General features: G+C 32.1%; 2 protein-coding genes across 5 annotated transcripts; both read left to right on the top strand.

Moving 5' to 3' along the window:
- The first annotated feature begins 4,954 nt into the window (after positions 1-4,954).
- LOC114423062 lies at positions 4,955-8,331 on the top strand. 3 transcript variants are annotated; one of them, XM_028389670.1, is made up of 4 exons: positions 4,955-5,181; positions 5,674-6,565; positions 7,081-7,162; positions 7,996-8,331. In XM_028389670.1, exons 2-4 carry the CDS (start codon positions 5,760-5,762, stop codon positions 8,209-8,211), a joined length of 1,104 nt encoding a protein of 367 aa, XP_028245471.1. In that variant the 5' UTR covers positions 4,955-5,181; positions 5,674-5,759; the 3' UTR covers positions 8,212-8,331. The 3 variants fall into 3 exon arrangements, with proteins under 3 accessions (XP_028245471.1, XP_028245472.1, XP_028245473.1); XM_028389671.1 differs by lacking the exon at positions 4,955-5,181 and adding an exon at positions 5,214-5,313; XM_028389672.1 differs by lacking the exon at positions 4,955-5,181 and adding an exon at positions 5,337-5,428.
- A 3,639-nt stretch (positions 8,332-11,970) lies between these two features.
- LOC114421602 (cyclin-dependent kinase G-2) lies at positions 11,971-19,158 on the top strand. 2 transcript variants are annotated; one of them, XM_028387619.1, is made up of 8 exons: positions 11,974-14,096; positions 14,528-14,663; positions 14,795-14,883; positions 15,071-15,182; positions 15,266-15,372; positions 15,548-16,132; positions 17,264-17,354; positions 18,368-19,158. In XM_028387619.1, exons 1-6 carry the CDS (start codon positions 12,403-12,405, stop codon positions 15,645-15,647), a joined length of 2,238 nt encoding a protein of 745 aa, XP_028243420.1. In that variant the 5' UTR covers positions 11,974-12,402; the 3' UTR covers positions 15,648-16,132; positions 17,264-17,354; positions 18,368-19,158. The 2 variants fall into 2 exon arrangements, with proteins under 2 accessions (XP_028243421.1, XP_028243420.1); XM_028387620.1 differs by lacking the exons at positions 15,548-16,132; positions 17,264-17,354; positions 18,368-19,158 and adding an exon at positions 14,963-14,987 and having other exon boundaries at positions 11,971-14,096.
- Positions 19,159-19,797: the final 639 nt, after the last annotated feature.

Raw genomic sequence — 19,797 nt, forward strand, 5'->3', positions numbered from 1 at the left:
CTTCACAGGGAATTCCCGCTCACAATGAAAGATTATTCCCTTATAGATTAATACCTAGGGTGAAACAAAGCTTGTTCAAATTCATAATTATATTTTTCTTTTCTTGAAAGCAAGGTATTTCCAAAATCAAAAGTCAATAGACTAATCCTTTAATAGGAAGTGAAATCTAACTCCTATCATATATATGCTTCACAGGTTCAAGCTACTAATCATTTGTACCACATTTTCTGTGAGAGATAAGTATATGTTAATCCCAATATTACAGTGTATTTGATTTTTCGTTGGTGTAAATTCGCAAGCATGCAGACAGAAAAAAGAGAGAAAAAAAACTAGCTATTTCCCGGCAAATTTATATTGGCTCACTTTTAGCAAGATATCAAAATATCAAACTCACTTGTGACTTAACAAACTTAAAGTAACAAGCAAGTATATTTTGGGCTGGTAAATTATTGACCCAACTTATCCTATATCGTTTGCAAGTTATCACACTTAACACGCTGATGTATATTTTATTTACTTGTATAATTAAAGTTTAAAAGTATTAATGTTAAATAATTTATTTAATTCAGTTATATTTAAAAATTTAATTAATTTACATCAAAAAGTTGCTAACATAAGCTTCTTTTTTTACATAGTGATAGGAAGGGTCTAAAAACGTAAATGTAAAAAAAATATGAAGAAAAAAAAACCCCTCACAAATCATACCTAGTCCAAATTTCATATTGGGTTCACCTCATATTAACTGGACCTTTAAATGAGTAATAAAGTTGTCAGTCACTGGTTCTAATGACAGCAGCTTCCACTAGACAAGGAATTCATCCTCTCCCTCAAAGTCAAATTTTGCTAATTCATCTCAAACAGACTACAGCACCAGGGTACACTTACCATTCAATTATTTTCTCTTGCTAGAATTCCATTCCATAAATTTCCCAACCACAGTACTTCACAACTTGGATCTCGATCGGATCTCTCCATCAAAGTATGTGAAGGAGATAATTGTTAATAGCATCTCATACTTCCAATTTTGTTATACTCAAAGGAATATAAATATAAATATCTCATCTATAAGGATCCAATCATTTTAAATCTTATCTGTTTCCCTAATAACTTTATTTTTGTTGTTTTTCTTACCCATTTACTTTACTGCTTTGCCCAACATTTTGGCACTTCTATAGTCATCAATCATACCATCATATTTTCTTATTGAGGACCCTTAAGTTGGTAGCTGTCTATTTTGTTCTGCATCACAATCTAAATTCTAACATGATCGATTATAAATAGAAACAGAGGAAAGGGGGTGCAATTTATCAGAACTCGTATACAGTTCAATTTTTCAGGCCAAGACAATTTACCACCCAAAAAATGATTATGAAGAAAAGACTGAGAAGACAAATGTTAAAACAATAAAACGAAAGGTTTTTCTATTTAGATGAAACATGCACGAGGGTACTAGGGTAATCTTCTCTTCTTTGATGCGGTGACTCGTCCGTCTTCTACACATGTGATAAAAATGTCATATGTTGGCAAAAATGTTAAATATATTGGCAAAAATGTCCAACATATAGCTCTTTCTTTTAAAGTAAAAAGTTTTATTTTTAAATTTATTTTAAGTCTCTCTTATTATTGGATTCATCCTGCGAATAAATAATGTATGTTTCTTTAATATTTTTACCATTTATATACATATTTTAATGGACCCATGGTCCATGGGCCTTATCTTCAAGGCCAATAATTGTGCTAATCTTGAGATTAGTTGCTAAGCTTTTGGTGGTGATTTACATTTTCTTTAGAGTACGTTTGGATAGAGAATTTTGATTGAAAAAAGTAATTTATCAGAGAATTTAAATTTTTGTAATCTAGAATTCATTGTTTGAATGTTTTTTATGTGAATAATTTAAAATTTTGGAATTTCAATTTCCTTCTAAAATGTGAGAAATTGAAATTCTTTTTTTACAATCTTCTTCAAGAAACATCACCGTCTGAGCTCGTGGAACATTGATCGGATGTGAGCGTAGAGGAACACATATAACTAACACATCAACCATATCTTCTCTTTTTTTTCATTCATTTTTTTCATTCTCATAATTTTAATTTTTTTTATCTAAACACAAAATTTTGAAAATAAAAGAATTTCAATTGAAGTATTTGAAATTCTTATAATTTAAATTTTCTTAGAATTTTAAATTCTTTTATCCAAACACACTCTTAATTAACTTCTCCCATAGTAATCTTCTTGTACCATCCTGGGGTTAGGTCCTATTGAGGAGATATTCGATCTACGCCTAGTGGGTGCTTGACCTAGGTCAACTAAAATATATGTCTCATTCTTATCTTTCTAGGGGTGTTTGGCTATGGTTTGAGAGATTATCGACCATATCCTTAATAATGATCCGAATCCTATAGGCACACTAGTTATATTGTCAAATGACACCATTGTATTTTGTCACATATTAGATTTTTGACAAAATTAGTATTAAAAAAATTATAAAAAAGGAATTGCATGATAACTATGACTTGTTTTGTCATGTAAAATGTAGAAGACACCACTTTAAATGATATTTTTTATTCTCTATTTATCTTTTTTAGAGGATGTGTCAATCAAAGTGGAATCACTTATTTTGTACCTTTTCCAATAAGAACTAATGTACTAACAAAACTCAACACATATTTTCTACTAAATTATATTAAAATACTAAACAAAAATAATGGCAGTATACATTTTCTACAACATTTTTTAATAAAAGAAAATGATAACAAATATGTTATATAATATTTTTCGACTAAATTATCAAATAAAAATTACAGCAATATTAAAATACAAAACAAAAATAATGACAACACACATTTTCAACATTTTTTTGTGATAAAAAAAAATGACAACACATATGTTTTACTAAATTATAAAATAAAAACTAGAACAATATTAAAATACAAAACAAAAATAATGGCAACACACATCTTCTAATGATAACGTAGTAGAAAACTGTAGTAGATTGAAAAAAACATGGGTTACACGATCAACCCATGATTTTGATGATTAAAAAAAAAAACTCGATTAACCCAACATTTCCCCCGACACATTTAGTTTATAGTTTTTTGGTTATATTTTTTAGATTAGGTGTTGTAATTGAAATTGAATTGGATCGTTTCCAATAATAAAAAAAAAATGAATTGGATCATTAAAACACTCTTATCAGTTATCACCTATGTACCACTCTGGCTCTCATTCTCTTGTATGTGTACCAGCGTTCCTTCTCTTTAGATACGTTCTCTTTACAGTATTTAATTTGTTAATTCATTACTATCTTCACACATGCACCTAGACAACACAATGACGATCCACTCACAAGTCACAACCCTTTTGAGAGTCCAGTAGGTACAAGGAAGAAAGAACAGTTAATACTATAAACTAAATCCACTAAGTTTGTTGGGTTGGGGGAATGGAGCTGCAAGCATGGGTAAATAAGCAGAGCCAGCTTGCAGAGGAAATTTCCTTGTTAGTATGCCACTTCTGTTCTGTCAGTTGCTACTTCCCAGATGGCAGATATGGTTCCATACACTTCCAATCAACTCTTCACATTGCACCATGTGATTTTAAACACCAAGTTTTGATATTTTGAGACAAACTTTAAAATATCCTAAATCTTTATTTTATTTAAATTTAATGGTTTTAAAATGTAACTAATATAATTTGAATAAATGAAGATGCCAAGAAAGTGTAACTTTTTTTTTTACAATATTTGTAGTGAAGTTCAAATTTATGATCTCATTCATTGGACAGATCTTAATGGATTTTTCAAGAAAATGTAACTTTATTAAGTTTCAAAATGAATAATAAACAAAGTTATTCTTAAAATAATAACTTAATCCTTGGTCTAATCTTATCTTATTTGAATAAGATTATTCTCCAAAAAAATAAGTGTGAGATGACAAAAAGATTATTTATGTTAATACACCTTTAACTTAACTTTGCCCCTGCTGAGTTATTTATCTCCAAATGATAATAATTGTTACTTGTGAGTGGTGAGGATGGAGCCGTGTGAAAACAATCAAATTTATGAAACTGTCCGTATCATGGGCTCGTGAAAAGGTCAGGAATCAGGAGTATCACAGTTCGTCTATGTTTTTGCAAACATCCCACCGTCCACGTGTCACATTTAATATTATTTTTTCTAAATCTAGTAGCCGTTAAAAGGACAACCAAAGTTTTAACCTGCTTTCTCCAGGGAACATTACTATACTATTTTCCTATGGACACTTCAACCCCAAAAAAATACTGCTGACGCATTATTTATCATCATTTTTTACTTTAATTAAAAATACTATTCTTTGTTTCGTATTTCTTTTTTATATTTTGAGATAAATTAAAAGCCTTAAAAGGGATATACAAAAAAGGGTTTTTCTATCCTGTCTAAAGTTGTACATATTAAAGGGTTGAGTAGCACTAGTTATTCACTTTTAAATTAAAGGAAATAACTAATTAAAGTAAATAACATGTATCTTTTCCTTAAAATTAAATGTATCTTTAAATAACTAACAAGTAAGTTAAAATTATTTTTTCAAAAAAAGATTATCAATGCAAACAAAATTATTTATTAATTATTAATTATTTAATCAATACTTTTAAATTATTCATTAACCAGATCTTTTATTAGCAAATACTAAAATATATGTGATACGAATTCATATTATGTTTAATAATAATATGGTTTTATTATTTCTAATTTTTAAGATTAAGTTAAAAAATACTACTGTATTAGATAAATTTGTTAAAAATTACGATAAAAGTATATTTGCAAATTTAAATATTAATTTTTTCATTAAAAAATTCGTGTTTAATCTAGACGTTCACACAATAGTTAGAAAAATTCTGTGACAGTATATTGCTTAGTCATTTTCTACCAAAATACTACTTCCATGATTCCTCTGTCACCTTACATTGAAGATGAAATGTGGATTCCACCCCACATGGCACCTGCATTGTTCAGTAATAAAAGTCCACCAATTCCCAAGATAAATGACTATTCTATGCATCTTGACCATTCTTTATTTATTGTTGTCGAAACGATAAACCTTTTTTTCTGAAACCATGCACATTTTTTTGGTAGTATTATAATGTTCAATGGATCTGAAATTCATCTCTGCCTCTGCAACTCTCAGAATTTCATGCTGTGAAATAAGGTATCATTCTCTTAAATACTAAGCTTTACTCTGTGAACTCCATTTTCAGCTTCATTTACTCTGTTTTAATTCCTCTTACTGCATTTCCACACACTTAAAACAACCTTAGATTCCAAAGTTTTAACTCAATGAGTGAGTGTATTTTGCTTTCAAGCATTGTACATTAGGCTTTATTTAGTTCTTCTTGTTCAGCTCAGTTAAAAAGTCCTCAGAATTTTTAATGCTTGAGACTAAAGTATTAATTTGAGTAAGTTCAATAGGGTCTCCTTGTTGAAGCAACAAGAGTTACATTACAAAGCTATTTTAGCAGTTCTGAGTTTCATGTTTGTAAAGACAAATTAAATATACATTGAAGGCTCTATAGTTCTAATTTCTAAACTTCAATCTAGATTAGGCCAGTGTACTATATATTTTTTTCTTCAGATATATGAAACCGTGTTAACAAGGATTTCAAGACAATAACATAGATCATACTGATTTTTCCATATATAGGATCTGGAGCAGAAGTTGTAGATCCTGAAATTTTCACTGTGTAGAGTTTGGACCAAAGTTAGAGTTTTTGAGAGACATCTTTGAGAATGAGATACGTGGAAGACAAAGGGTGCTATAACAACAATGGACCAACACAAGAGACCCCAAATAGCAGTGCCATGTACTCAGAGTTTCACAAAGGAAAAGATGCTACTAGTGTCTCCAACCACCACCATCGAGCAACCATGGGAAAACCAACACCTTCTAAGTGGGACGATGCACAAAAATGGCTTGTGGGGTTGTCAAAAGGTGGTGGAGAGAAAAGCCACTCCAAAAGCAAGCCAAGAAACTCAAACGCAGATGATTTGAGACTCATAGCACCTGTGCCACAGAAGGAGAATGATTACTCAAGTAGCGAGAAGGAAGAGGAGGAAAATGATGCATGCCATGATTTCATCATGACTAATAATATTATTAGTGCTAATGCTACTGCTGCTCAATATGAAGCTGAAGCCAAAAGGGTGGAATGTGATGAGTCAAATTGGAGAAGCAATAATAACAATAATAAAAGGTCTTCAGAAAATTACACAATCCAAGTGCAACCAATATGTTTCAGAGACATGGGGACTGAGATGACACCAATTGCTAGCCAAGAGCCTTCAAGAACTGGGACACCAATTAGAGCCACAACTCCTGCTACTAGAAGCCCAATTCATTCAGGGGCTTCAACTCCAATGAGGGGTCAAAATGGGTCACAACATGTTGCTGAGACTACTAGGAAATGTGGAAATGGAGAAGGATCAACAAGCCCTTGCAAGAGGACTCATGAAGATCATCAAGCTAGAAAGTTGAGTCCTCTAGAAAGCCGAGCAATGGCTTGGGATGAGGCCGAACGTGCCAAATATATGGCCAGGTATGTAATTAGCTATATACCTTGCTTTTTTAATCAAATACTAAAAATCAATTAGTCTTTTTTTTTGGTGGATACTATAAATCAATTAGTCTATTAATTAGTGATAAATTTTAGTGAATAAAAATGTATTGTTTTTTTCATAATTACTTGTTATTAAAACTTTTGACTCTCCAGGGCGGATGTCAAAGTATTTTCACACATTTGGATTTTTTGGATAAATTATGAGACTAATCCTTAATCCAAGACTTAAAATATATTATTGTTTCCTTACGTGTAGCTAAATATTAGTGATAATTTCTTAAAAAATGCATATAAATTATTTCATTACTATTTTTTTCTAATATGTTAATACTAAAGTTTATTTCAATTATTATTAAACACTTACCGTAAATTGTACTCATGTTCAGAAAGATGTTCCAGGTTAGTTTTATGGGATGGTTCTTGGACCCTAGGAGTCAACGAATTAATGCTAATTGTTGAGAGTTAACAAAGTTTCTTGTTAAAACTTTATTCAGGTTCAAGCGTGAAGAGGTGAAGATTCAAGCCTGGGAAAATCATCAGATAAGAAAAGCTGAAATGGAAATGAAGAAAATGGAGGTGTACCATCTTTACTGGCTTAGTTCTTGTTCTTACAATGTAGCATATTATTATTAAGATGTTCTAAAATTGGCACTTCCAAAAGTAGTGTTGTGGTTTGGTATGTGGCATAGTAGTACAACCATTTTCCCTCGATTTGCTGTCAATGATTTTAACCTTTCCAACGCTGAAAAAGCTCATGAGTGAAGTAGACTTGAAAGGTCTGTGAAATAGACTGACAAAGAGAATTATCCCTGAAAAGAAACCATGGCATGGTAGGGATCTTTGATCTTTCATTTTTTCTCTTCTTCCTGGATTCTTTCCCGATGCAGAGTAGAATAGAAAAAAATATTTATATTTGAAACTCGATCGAGTTGTCACTAATCCACTGAAATTGCACAAGTGTTTTAAGTAAAGTAAGTACTGTCTGTAATTGATAGGTTCAAAGTACTCTACTGTTGCATAGTGTGACGCTGATAGAACCTCCTCTAGGTAACAGACATGCATTGCTTTCACGAGTGGGCTCTAGTTTGAGTAAAGTTGCTTTTCATTGCGTACAACCGTATATAATTTACGTTTGTACAGCTCCACACTTTCTTGTGTATGTAGAATTATTATTACTCTCTGACATAAAAAATGAATATTAGTGTAATGTGTAATATGGCTAACAAATAATCATGTACTCTAAGCACATGATTAAGGATTTTATAGAAATATTTATTGAGATCAATGTCTTAAATAATCTTAGTATCTGATTTTCGATTTGAGATGCTCAGGTTTTTTTGAAAAAAATTAATTAAAATTGCTTGACACCATTTCTATTCTTTAACAAATGGGTTTATTTGAATTACTAGGTGAAGGCTGAGAGAATGAAAGCATTGGCACAAGAAAGGTTTACAAATAAACTAGCTTCGACTAAGAGGATAGCTGAAGAGAAACGAGCTAATGCACAAGTGAAGCTGAATGACAAAGCTTTGAGGGCTACTGAAAGGGTTGAGTATATAAGAAGGACAGGACATGTGCCTTCTTCTTTCTCTTTAAGCTTTAAGTTGCCTTCCATTTGCTGGTAGTAGCAATTTTGCAACCAATATATGTAATATCTTGTCGTGTGAAATATAAAACCTTCAGTACAATTGGTAAAATTTATCATGAAGCTGTTGACATATATAAGGTAATGTTTCATTAAATTACACTTGGGTGCATTTCAAATGTAAATTTAAAAAAATGGTGAGTCTCACATCTTTATATTTTAATTTAAATATTTCATTTTTTTAAATCTGAATTCACTTTTTCACGGATCTTTCATTCTTTTAAATTAAAGAGATTCTTAGTTGTTTATAAAAGTGCAATCAGAATTGCACTCTTATTTAGCATTTTGACGTTGCACAATAGTTTCATTTGTGATAATTCACGTGGAATCACAGTTTATTTTTTTCTTCTTATAAATAAAATGTTAACATGTTAATGAATTTGCAAGTTAAAATTGTGGTTTGACAAAGTTCATGGTCAAAATAGTCTGATGCTAATAATTAGTTTTATAACAGACCCATTGAAAAAAGAAAGCTGTAAAAGTGACCTAAATGAGTTAGAACATGTTTTATTTATCATTTAATTTGTTTTACACAAATTCTGAGATAAAATCTAACAGTCCAATGAAAACTAAAAAAAAAAAGAATGTAAATGTTTTAACAAAAATCCTTTTGCTACCAATATTTGTTTGCAATGATAAATCAAACATACACTTAATGATTGGAAAGGAAATCCTGGTCGGAAAAGGAATCCAGGTCTTCACTCCAATATGTAAATGATAGTGCAAGGATTCTTTTATATGGTTTAATTAAGAGGACCATGCTACATCAATAAATGTTGCAAGCATTTTATTAGCGTCATAAAGTTGATTTTAAATTGTTGCTTGTGATAATTTTGATTCAGACAAATACCAATTTGAAGTCAAATATATTGTCATTTGTAGTAATTTTTCTATTAAGCTGATCTAAACCCGAACGTTTAGCATCTCATTAGGTCCTCTTTGGCAGGCATGGTCTGCAAAGCGTTAAAAATGTTACTGTTTGTAGCATCCATCTATGATCAGAGCAGTGCCTAGGTTGTCTTAATAATTGTAAAACACCCGTGCCAAAATTTCCCATTGCACTCCAAAGTGTTATTCAGATGAATAGCTATATAGCAGTAGCATCGTTTCTTACATGACTTGGTTTTTGAATGTGTGTAGTTGATGGCTTGATGCAGAGGCAAAACCTAGCTACTTTGTGGCATGCGAACACTATACAAACATCTCGTGTCTTTCATGCTCCCTTGCCTAGCTCACGCCGGCTGATAACGTTTCACAGAATTGGGCATTTAGAAGCACATGGACACATAACATGTTCAGCCAAAAGTTATTAGTATCAGGTGTTCTATACTTAGTTTTAAAACCAAAGTCCAAAAGTATCCGAAAGTTTCATTTTATTCCAAATTAAATTAATACCATGAAAAATAAATTAGTTGAATATAAAATAAGAAGTTATAATAAGTACTTTCTAACTACATACCTAAAAAGTGTATTCTCTCCAAAATAAATAAAAAATAATACCATAATTATCCGAAAATTGTCTTCTCTACATCTTATGGTAGATCCTCATTAAACATATGTATAGAAGTCATTGTTTGTTGATATTCATGATGTTGAAACCCTCGTTGAGTTTCCAAACTCGTGTTAGCTTTTTCTTCCTAATATTATACTAAATGTTCACAATAATATATCGCCATGGGCCAATAAAAAAAAAAAATCTTGTCATGGGTAACACTTACACAATTAACAGAATATTCACTTATCCAAATGAATCTTAAGTCGGCACCCAGCATTTTCGCATTTATACGGATGAAGTTCATCTTTATTGATTTTTGGGTTTTTTTTTTAATTTTTTAAAGTTTTTTTTTTAATTATTAATATGTTAAATTATTCATTTCTGTATTAATTTTTTTTTACTATTATAAAATTTAATATATATTAAATTTTGTAATAATAAATATTTTTTATTTATAAAAAAATATACGGATTAAATAATTCTTATGATTTATATCAAAATTAATTGTTATAAAATTTATTATTTAAATTTACAAGTGTATTAAATATACATTATAAATTTTAGTGTTATATATAATAATATTATTTATTTTATAATGTAATTGACTCATTATTTTAATTGATTAAAACATTGTGTTAATAACTTGAAAGTCACATATTTAATTTTTGTTTGAGTCATTAATTTTAAATTAATTCATCACAAATATTTTTTAAAAAAATAAAAAAAAAAATTTTACCAAAAATATTGGGTGCATCTAACAATATTCTTACCATTTTCATACTCAAACAGAACAAGCTTTTTTTTAAGCTAAAAGTTCAGTTTTCTCCCTAACAGGAAAAGGTTGTCCGTTGCCAAAATCTGTCTTAGAAAGAGACTGATGAAGTTGCAAATAGGCGTCTTAGTTTGTCCACCTCTACCATGTGGTTCACAAGGTTACTCCTTTACTAAAGTTGAAGTAGAGAATGCAAAACCTTCCTCAATCGTTCCTAGTAATTAGTGGAAGTTACTCCCTCGTTTCTATTTACGAGACTTAAAAGTTAAAAATAATATTTGTTCTTTTTTTATAAAGCTCACTTTATAATATTTATTCTATTAATTAATTTTAGATTAAAAATATTTTTAGTTAATAAAATAGAAAAATTATATTATCAAACAATTAAAAAAATAAAGAAGTATTAATGAGAAAAATAATTTTAAAAAAGTTATAAATCTAAGATAATTTCATTGTTAGAAATTAAATTAACCATTTTTCTTATTTTTAATGAATTAGATGATTAAGTCTTATAAATAGAAACAAATAAAGGATTAACTAAGAAAAGAGATTCTCACAAACACACAAAAACAAAAAAAATATAAAAAAATATAATTTCTAAAAAAGAAGAAATATATTCAAAATTATGATAAAAGATTATAGGGGCTATAATATAATTTGTCCCATATTTTGCTTAATCTTCAATTTTGATTCTCCAATTTAAAAATAGAAACATTTAGTTTTATAGTTTTTGAAAATTTGCAATTATGATGAGATCCTCAATTAATTAAATTATTTTTAATAATATCTTAAATGAATATTGGGATTAGATTCAATTGAATAAAAAAATAAAATATATGTAAAATTGAATAAAGACTAAAATTATTAATTTTTGAAAGTTGAGGGGCTAAATATCTCAAATTTAAATGAAGGAACAAAAAATACAAATTAGATAAAATAGGAAGAATAAAATTATATTTTATCTTGTGTTATGTCATGATGTTTTTTTATTGGATGTTTTGTTTTAAAAACATACAAAATGCTATAAATAAAAAATAAGCTAAAATATTTTTTCATCCTCTTAAAATATATATTTATTTTTAGATCGAGGTTTAGTTATAGATATATAGTCGAACTTACTATTATATTTTTTTACAATATTATTTTTGAATATCTAAAACTTATTTTAAAAAAATGATATATATTAATTTTACGAAGATAAAAAAAAGTTATACACATGTTTTTTTTTGTTTTCCACATATCTTCTTCTTTGAAGATAAAAATAGTTAAACATTAAATGTTGGCATTTTTATAACGGAAATTTGAAGCTTAATTGACCGAGAGACTAATCCTAATCCTGATGGAACCTTTAAAAAATTTTGTAGGAATATAAAACAAATATTTTTAATTTTGCTAGGACAAAAGATGTATTTAAGAAAAAAACACGAATTATCGTATTTGTGAAAAACGGAGTGTCCCGATAATATCCCCGTTTTTTTGTCACCCTTGTTTCTTTTGGGCCCAATTTTCTTTCTTGCTCTCTCTCTTCTCTTCATCGCATCGCTTATTCGATTGCGTTGCCTCTCTCGTTCTCTCCCTTTTAATATCCAACTTCATCATTCGTCGGTAAGCCTATCAATCATTCTCTTATTCTTTGCCTGTTCCTAATTTTCTAGGGTTTCCTTTCTAATCCCCTCTTTACAATCCTATTGTATTCCCCCTTCGTATTTTTTCGATTTTATCTTCTTCTTCCATCTCCAATCTCCATCCGATCTCTCGCGCGTTCTTCAATTTTGAATTCTCGGGGATTCGTTTTGTTTTGGGTTTAGGGTTCTATTAAACAAAAAAATACAAAAAAAACTGTTGCAAAGGGTGGATTAGGGTTTTCCCTTGTGATTCACGAATTTAGGTATATAGAGAAATATATGGCGGCTAGCAGACATGGCGGTTACCGCGAAAACGAGTTCAAAGAGCGCGAATCGAAGTTAGAAGTTTCCAGACGCGGATTCGCGAATTCGAAAGAGGATTACGATCGTGTTAGGAATGGTGGTGGCGGTGAAGTTGTGAGGGGTGGGTCAAGGGATAGGGTTAGGGTGAGGCAGAAGGATATTAAGGAGAGGGAAGGTGTTAATGGTGGTGGTTATCGATCCTCTTCGAGTAGGAGTGACTCTGGCAGCAGTGGCCTTGGTCCTCGCCGGTGTGGTTTCTCTGTCAAGGCAGTTGATAGAGAGCCTGGTGAGCTTTCCAGTGAGAGTGGTTCTGATGATGCTATTGAATCGGAACCGGGGTTAAAAGGCTCCGAGGTTGCGATGTTGGAAGAAACCAGGACTCTGTCTCCGCCAGTGCCGGAGAGAAAAAGGAAGTTTTCGCCCATAGTGTGGGATCAGGATGACAAGGAAGTCAACGAGCTATCCAAAGTTAGGGTTTCCGCCTCTGCGGTGAAGGTGGCTGCGCTTCCTCCTCCACCTCCGTTGCCTAAGGTGTTCCGTCAGTCACAGTCGCCGAATGCTCCGAATAGTGGAGTTGAAATAGTTCCTGTCAAGAACAGGGAAACTGAGGAACTTCAGTTGAATGCAGCATCTAATGTTACCTTGTCCTCTCCTTCAGGTTTGCATTCATTGCCCCCAAAAGGGAAGTGGGATAATGATCAGGAAGCTGAGCATCCAGAAGGCGAAGATTATGTTCCAACTCGCAATATATCGTCTTCAAGATGGGCAGCTGGAGATAACTCTCCTGTTGATGAGGGTGAGATCCTCAATGATGAGGAAATGCCCAAAAGTAGGTGGAGGGTGTCTCCTGATTTATTGGATGGTAGGCTAAGGAACAAGCTATTGAGCCCTGAGGAATCTAAGGTAGAAGGTATTGAAAGAGCTAGAGCCAGATCATCTGAATCTGAAGAAAGAGGTGCCCGTGGGAGAACTTCCAGTGGTGATGATTACCCCGGGTCAGAGAAGGATGACTACATGGAGGTTGATGTTCAAGGTGGGAAAAGTGAAACCAGTATCAGTCACTCAGACACGGATTCTGAAGATGAAGATGATGGCCGGGAGACTCCAGAACCTACTGCTCAACCTCAAAGAACATTCAACATGCTTCAGGGTTGTAGAAGTGTTGATGAGTTTGAGAGACTCAACAAGATAGATGAAGGAACATATGGTGTTGTATATAGGGCTAGGGATAAAAAGACTGGAGAAATTGTAGCATTGAAGAAGGTCAAGATGGAGAAGGAAAAAGAGGGCTTCCCACTGACTTCTCTCAGGGAAATAAACATTCTTCTTTCTTTTCACCACCCATACATAGTTGACGTTAAAGAAGTAGTGGTAGGAAGTAGCCTTGATAGTATTTTCATGGTCATGGAATATATGGAACATGACCTTAAAGGACTAATGGAGGCAATGAAGCAACCTTTTAGCCAGAGTGAAGTGAAGTGCTTGATGATCCAGCTTTTAGAAGGTGTGAAGTATCTTCACGACAACTGGGTGCTTCATAGGGATTTGAAGACTTCAAACCTTCTTCTAAATAATAGGGGTGAGCTCAAAATTTGTGATTTTGGCTTGGCTCGTCAGTATGGGAGTCCTTTAAAGCCATACACACACCTGGTGGTAACTCTTTGGTACAGGTGAGTGCTAATTTGCTTCTATATGCTATTTGTTTCTCACGAATTTTCTCTTTATGTGTATTCACATCATGTGTATTACATTTTAAAGTATAGTTGAATGTTTTCTAATGAATTTTGAAACCATGTAGTTATATAGCCATGTTCAATGTTTGTAATAAAACTAAAATTTGTTTGAAGCTATTATGCAATAATAATAAAGTAACCTTATTGCTGACTTCTTGTTACTTTAGGTTCATATATAAGTACTTATCCATCCTTTTTTTATGCAGCATCGATGCTTTTACATGAGTGTACCTGTTAGTCTGTCATCACACTATGGTGTTTCATTTGTTGCACTTGCTTTCATTTTACCTGTTTATCTTAATATCTTTGACTAAATTCTCTTGCAGTGATGAGATAATTTACCTAATGGTTGTCTATATATTTTTCAGGGCACCTGAACTTCTTCTGGGGGCAAAACAGTATTCAACAGCCATTGACATGTGGTCTTTAGGTTGTATAATGGCTGAGCTATTGTCTAAGGAACCACTGTTTAATGGGAGAACAGAGTTTGATCAACTTGACAAGGTATGTGTAATTTTTTTTTAATGTTTGATAATTCTTGCTATCATATTTCTCTTTCCTTTTAACCTTTTGGTGTCTTGTGCTTAACCAGATGGTGGTTGTTTTACCCTATTGACTTGTTATTCTACTTGTAGATTTTCCGGATTCTTGGCACACCAAATGAAACAATTTGGCCTGGGTTCTCCAAATTACCCGGAGTCAAGGTCAATTTTGTCAAACACCAGTAAGTGCTTACGATTTCCTTTATTTAAAAAGTTACTGTTTGATTATATTGTGCTTATGTTTTGCCACTGTTTTCTCAGGCTTTTCCAACTTTGGGTGGTTCTGGTCTGACTATCTGGCCTCCCTTGGTGATTTGTACTGTTGAACAAATTTTCTATTTTGTATTAACAATGGAATGTTCCTTTCAGGTACAATCTCCTGCGTAAAAAGTTTCCTGCCACATCATTCACTGGATCTCCTGTTCTTTCTGATTCTGGATTTGATTTGTTGAACAAGCTTCTAACTTATGACCCTGAGAAGGTAAAGGTTACATGAGCTACATGAATTAATTTGGTAACAAATATTTGTCTGAATATTAATGTAAGACCTACTATTTTATGCAGCGGATCACTGCCGAAGATGCTCTAAATCATGAGTGGTTCCATGAAGTTCCTCTCCCCAAAAGTAAAGAATTCATGCCCACATTTCCTGCTCAACATGCTCAGGACAGGTAATTTGACCTAATTGGAAATGCTGGAGCAATTTTTATAAGAAATTTTTTTTGTTTATGTTCTCTAGTCTGGATAAAAGAGGGAAGTTGTGTAAAATATTTGCTGAGTCTATACTATATAACATTTATCAACTTTTATTTTTGACAAGTTTTCATAATTTCATCATATAAATAGGCGTGTGCGGAGAATATACAAGAGTCCGGATCCTTTAGAGGAGCAGCGTCGGAAGGAGTTGCAGCAGGGTGAAACAGGGACTGGTGGGATTTTTGGCTAAGAATGGTGCTTACAACACTCCGCTGAATGGTTCAGTGTATGAGGTGAGGGTATGCACTGAATGGAAGTTGGAAGCATTGTTTGTTAGACGATCACTCGTGCTGTTTTTTAGCAGGAACTTGTTGGTTTGACAGAGATGTATTCTTTTACCTCCTGGGAACCAGATTATTTCAGGTTAACATTCTTGATGCTTGATCATTATATAGAAATGCATCTGGGACATGACTTGCTTCTCAAGGTGTGGCATTATTGGCTTCTAAAATTAGGAATTGTCAGTGTCAGCTGAAACTTTGTAACATATCCATTGGCATATTGTATAAACAAATTTATCTGGTTGAGTATTAAAGCACTATGGATTTTCTAGCAGCTATCTCTTCTTTCTTTTTTAATATTCACATTGTGTTTGCAAGAGACGGTTGGTGTGAAGTGGAAGAGGACCTTCTGTGCATCATACCAAAGAAATTGAGTGACATTATGCATTGAAAGGTAATGCATTCCTTTGATATCTTGGATATTAAGGAATGGGGATATGTATTATCTGTGAGAGAAATAATGTCTAGAATATGAAGTTATCCTACTTAGCACGGCAAATTTTTAATGTTTGTTAGTTTTTTTTTTTTTGGGGGGGGGGAGGTTAGAGGTGATGGAGGGTTTAAAATACTTTTGTTGTATATTTGTTCATCACAAGATTGCTACTTGCTCAAATTATTGGTCTATTATATAAGTCAGCAGTTGCATTTGAACATTCTTTTGAATTTAATTTTGTGAATGACATGATTTACCATGAATTATTTTAATTGTGATTGCTTTGGATTTTAAGTGGCTGCAACCTCTTCTCTGAGCACAATGACGAACTCTTAAAGGAAATTACATTCTATATTTTTATTGGATCAAAGGAGTAATGAATTTTTATTATACAAAAATTTATTTGCTGTCATTGGTGAATGTTTCAGATTATTGTATCTAAGTGAGGTGAATTGCCAAGAATTTCATGGGTTCCCGTGGTTAATGTTTGGCCATGATATATATATATATATATATATTGCATTAGCTTTGTTTATGAGCTATTGTATTTTTTATTTGGCCTTTAAATTGTGAACACTAAGCCTCAATAAATGTGAAAAATGAGTCTTTCTTTTTTCCTATCATACCTACTGTTAGAGAATTTTCTCCAGCTGTGTTTGAAAACATATTTGTGCTTTTCTTGGTTTGAACAGGCGCTGTCTTGTATTAATGACTTTTTCTTTTGCAAATTGTATTGACTATTGAGGCGAGGCCAAACTGTCAACGAACAATTATTGATGTTCCTTAAATTTCTAACTTCACTTCTTTTTTTCCCTGGGTTCTTGTTATTGAACTTTAAGCCTATTATTTAACCTTTTTTAACAATGCTTATTTTATTTTTCATCCTTCTAGCACATGAATAGGAAATATACAACTTATTTTGAGCTTTCCATGCCCTTAGTGTTCATTCTCTAAAATTGTATAAAATTCTTTAACGCAAGTGGAAAGTTAGCAAAAGTTATGTTTTTATCATATGTATTCATCGTCTGAAGATTGAAGTTTTCACAAGTACAAGAATTTTTTTATGATATTTGTCTGCAAATGTCACTGCAGTATCAAGTAACAAAGCAAGCAGGTTGAGGAGGTTACCAGTATATCCTAAAGTATAGAACTTCAATTAGTTGTTCCTTCAGTCTCTCTAGAGGTACAATGCAAAACTTGGTTTGTTATAATGTGTTTTTCCCATTGTTTTATCTTTATAGATTTTTAAGATCTGAATTATTTACTTTTCCTATGTTGTAGTAATTCCTTATTTCTCTTCTTAAAATAGGATATGATAGATTATGACATTGAATTATCATTGATTGCTTGAATGTTCCGTTAAATTTTTGGTAAAGTGTTTTGATTAAAACATCTTTAGGAACAATTACTAATCTGTGTTTAGAAACTTAACTCCCTACCTATGGGTAATTATGAAATTACCCTTTAACTAGTTGGAAGAAAATTGACCTGGGTCAATTTAATGCAAATTTGTGATTCTTTCTGGCTCTTACCTAACTTACTATTTATGTTTGTTTCAGTAAATTTGAGGCTTTTCCTCGGCTAAAATCTATGTTCACTTTATACAAGTTACCACTAAATACTATGTTTCCTCTACTCAATTTGCACCCTGCTCCAAATGACTATTAGTTTGCTGACGCACTGACGTTGTAGCAGTTTCAAATGATGAATTTTGTCACCAGAAAATTGGCCTGTTGTCTAATATTGTGGCAATTATTCCTTTGCTAGTTTTAAAATATGACCATGAGGTGTTTTGCTGTTGAATCAGGAGGCCATAACTAGATCTTTTTTGGTTCAATGGAGGCTTTTAGTGCTGCTCAAATTGATAGAGCTGGTCTGTGATGAAACTTAAATCCTAATTGGGAATTAAATGTTGGTTGTTTTGATGTTTGCCCATGATTTCTTTCTTGATATTCCAATTATATCCTTTTACCCGTTAAAGGAGTCAAGTAGTCAACTGTTTCAGCTGCCCCCCGGTTACACACTTTTAGACCGTGATAGAACATCTTTTACTTTTTGAACATTGACATCATGGGTGAGGGGGGTTTGTTAAATTTAAGATGGGATTCACTTGTTTTTCTTTAATGATTTCTACAATAGTTGATGCATTTATGTAAAAGCTCATAATATAATTGATAATTCTATTAATTGGTACAGCTGCGAGATGGGGTTGCTAAGAGATGTAAAGCATCCACTTCTCATTCAGCATCAATTTACTGGATGGGCGATAACGCAGTAAGCATAAGCTGTATTTTTTTTTTCTTTCAATAGGTAGAGGGCAGGTTGACGTGAAGTATATTAGGTTTGCCTAGTTTAAGTGTGGGTTGGTGGGGTTGTATTTCATAGATTGCCAGTGTTTTACGTGAGAATGAACTTTTGGTAAATGAAGACTGGAGTATGTTGAAGGATTTAGAGAGATGGTTAAAATGGGCTGGTTGACTATTTTCTAGGGTTTTGATGATTGACATTGGTCGAAACATAGAAAAGACAAGATTTACTTGCTTATGGTGCTTTTCTACAATTGTTTTTAAGTTGCAAAGTTCTCTACAAGAGCAGTACGGGAGACACCATACCTAAATGTTGTGGCATGATGGGAGGGAGGATGGAGATTTAAAGATCGACGTAAAATACATGAGGTGTGCTGAAGCAATTCATCACACGCCATATTTGGTTTCAGTTTTATATTTTTTCTATTAACATTTTATCTCATCTTTGCAAGGCGACATCAACTGAAGCATTGTCCACGACAAAATTAGAAGGCATTATATTTAGATTTTTATTTTATTTTTTTATTTTAATGATGGGGTTAGGGGCGAAAATGGCGATGCTGATTGTCGTAGGGGGCGTATTATCCTTTGATGGGTCAAGATGTTTGGGTTTGATTTATTGAGACATGCATATTGGAAAATTTTGCACTGAATTATAATTATATTAATTATATCGTGCCATCTAGCTATGTTTATAGGATGGGTTATGCAGTTTAACTTGATCTTTATCTAGCTTGAAATTAGGGGAATCAATACGTCCTGATAAGACTGATGCGATGCATTTAGCTCGTTTTTAAAAAATATTAAACACTGGATCGAGTTGAAATAACACGTTAGTTAAGATTAAATTTGAGCTGAGATGAGGTAGTGTGACTGTACTGGTAGTGGCTATAAATTTGTTTACCTGTGTTTTTCGTGAAGCATGAGTTCCATTTTTCTACACGAGACAACGAGATATCCAATTTGAATTTGTTGTTGTGATTTTTTTTTTTCTGTAGTTGTTACACATTTTTTTATAAAAAATTAGGTAAAATAGATGAAAAATAAAATAAATATTCGTTTGCATATCTACTTGCATTGAATCGTAGTCGCAGTAAATTACACTTGTGTGTTTTGTGCAGCGATTTGATTTCAGAATATTATTAACACCCAAAAAATAGGGTTAAAGATAATGAAAAATGTTAATAATACACCCGTACTTTTTACGAGTTCTACTTATTTAAGGAGTTTGTTTATAATTTATAATAATAAAGTATTAAAAGTCCTACTGTATTTTGAATATGCGGTAATGTATGCTAGTGTATCACTATTTCCTTACAA

Source organism: Glycine soja, chromosome 8 (assembly GCF_004193775.1).
Source record: "Glycine soja cultivar W05 chromosome 8, ASM419377v2, whole genome shotgun sequence".
Taxonomy (NCBI): domain Eukaryota; kingdom Viridiplantae; phylum Streptophyta; class Magnoliopsida; order Fabales; family Fabaceae; genus Glycine; species Glycine soja.

Bases quoted from the DNA above. Each gene is read 5' to 3' on its own strand.
- LOC114423062 (XM_028389670.1), top strand. From the start codon at position 5,760: ATGAGATACGTGGAAGACAAAGGGTGCTATAACAACAATGGACCAACA. The intron at 6,566-7,080 runs GTATGTAATTAG...AACTTTATTCAG, and splicing joins CGTGCCAAATATATGGCCAG to GTTCAAGCGTGAAGAGGTGA. The intron at 7,163-7,995 runs GTGTACCATCTT...TTGAATTACTAG, and splicing joins TGGAAATGAAGAAAATGGAG to GTGAAGGCTGAGAGAATGAA.
- LOC114421602 (XM_028387619.1), top strand. From the start codon at position 12,403: ATGGCGGCTAGCAGACATGGCGGTTACCGCGAAAACGAGTTCAAAGAG. The intron at 14,097-14,527 runs GTGAGTGCTAAT...TATATTTTTCAG, and splicing joins GTGGTAACTCTTTGGTACAG to GGCACCTGAACTTCTTCTGG. The intron at 14,884-15,070 runs GTAAGTGCTTAC...TGTTCCTTTCAG, and splicing joins GTCAATTTTGTCAAACACCA to GTACAATCTCCTGCGTAAAA.